Below are 1,752 nucleotides of genomic sequence, written 5' to 3'. Positions count from 1 at the left end.
TGCCTTCTTTTTACTTTAAGAAGTATTCTCTGGGTTTTTGTCTTCTTCCTTTCCTCTGTATAGGCCATAGGAAAAGGATACAGAGTAGAATTTCATGAACCAGAAACTTGGTGGAAATTTGATCCGGAAGAATTAGAAAAGTAAGGCACTTGAATTTTTATTGAATCCTTATCTTTTTTTTTCCTTTATGAGATCCTGCATCATTTTACAGTTTATTGAATGCTAGTGTAGGTCCTGGGAACTTTGAGGGTAAAATTAGGACTTTTTCCTCTGGTTTTTGGCCAGGCCACTTCTCTGCATTATCCTTCCACCTTCTCATTCCCATTTTAGGCCCCATCACCTTTTTACCTTTTGCTTTCATCTTGCTCTCTCTTTTTCATCTTTACAACTACAGGTCCATAATCCCATAGCAAGATCCTTGGAATCAGTGTGTTTTGGAATTTAGGTTTTTTGGATTTTAGAAAGGTAATATAGTGCATATATACCTAATTGTTTAACACTCCTTCCAGAGTTTGAGACAGCATGTCACAATCAAACACCTTAATATTTCTGCAGCAGATCACAACTAGTCAGCTAAGTAAGTAAGATTCTGCATAATCTAAAATCAATTCTGAGTAGGTTGTGCTTCCAAATGAGTACAGATCTGGATAGGTTTTGCTGCCATATGAGTCAGCAGAAAACTGAGTTTTCAGAGCTTATTAGATTTCAGAACTGGTGCTGAGAGATTGTGGACTTGTATTGTTTTCAACCCTGCTCTTCCACTTGTGTTTACCTTTATGCTTTTCCCCTCATGTCACTGCTTTTCCTGACTATGACTCTTTTCTTTCTTCACTTTCACTCCTCCCCTCCTTTTGGTAACAACTGTATTGAGATGTAATTCACATACTTACAACTCACCCGTTTAATCAGTGTTTTCAGTATATTCACGGGATTGTGCAACAATCACACCCCCTTTTTTAAGCCACCTTCCTCCCCCCCACTTCAGTTTGCCCTCTTCTAGCTTCAAGCTGTTATTCTGTGTATGGGGTCCAACTAATATAATTTTTTCCCCCTTGCTTTTCATTCTTTGGCTACTTTCTTTCTCTTTCTGATTTGCATACTGTATGTTCATATATAGATAGATAAACTGATAGACTTATTAGTATTAATATCTACATTGTTTGCCTGCCTAGCTGTGTGTGTATTGCACCTAAGGTGGAAGAGACAGAAGTTTACTCTGATATTTGAGTTATGCTGAATAAATGAATGATGAAACTGCTATACAGTTATGGCTTCTTTTACATTTGAGGGACTGTTGAAATTTATTATTTTCTTAATATAAGTGACTTTACATAACAAAGCCTGCTTAACCTGATATCTGGCATAGTTTGATTTTCGAAAAGAATTGAATGGAGTCATTAATTTTGACATCTTACTGATTTAGTCATATCTTGTGAATTTTCAGCCCCAGATCTGGTTTTTTTTTTTTCTTCTTTTTTGCTTTCTCTTATCTTGTATATAAGCATCAGATTTGAAAAGTAAACATTTCTTTGTGGCTTTTTTCTGGGAAAGATGAATTAGCATTAGTACATCTGGAGCTATAGTATTAAATGTAAGATATGTTTCTGTGTGTTTTATCATGTCCAAGTCAAGTTACAGAAAACTATAATGGTAAAATAAATTGTCAAAAGTTCTTTGAGGGTCAAGAATAAAGTTTAAACCACTTTTTGTTGTCATATAACTCACTTACAGAAAAGTACATAAAATAATATA

General features: G+C 34.9%; 1 protein-coding gene across 1 annotated transcript in view; it reads left to right on the top strand.

Annotated features, from left to right (window-relative positions):
- LOC105808476 overlaps nt 1-1,752 on the top strand; it is an 84,147-nt gene that overhangs the window by 4,695 nt on the left and 77,700 nt on the right. Inside the window, exon 2 of the mRNA XM_012642127.1 lies at nt 64-140. Within this exon, the coding sequence (XP_012497581.1) occupies nt 64-140 (77 nt within the window). The remainder of the gene's footprint in view (nt 1-63; nt 141-1,752) is intronic.

Source organism: Propithecus coquereli, unplaced genomic scaffold, assembly GCF_000956105.1.
Source record: "Propithecus coquereli isolate 6110/MARCELLA unplaced genomic scaffold, Pcoq_1.0 Scaffold175, whole genome shotgun sequence".
In the NCBI taxonomy this organism is placed as follows: domain Eukaryota; kingdom Metazoa; phylum Chordata; class Mammalia; order Primates; family Indriidae; genus Propithecus; species Propithecus coquereli.
Note: the sequence above shows the minus strand (reverse complement) of the source record. Positions and strands in the feature narration are given on the sequence as shown.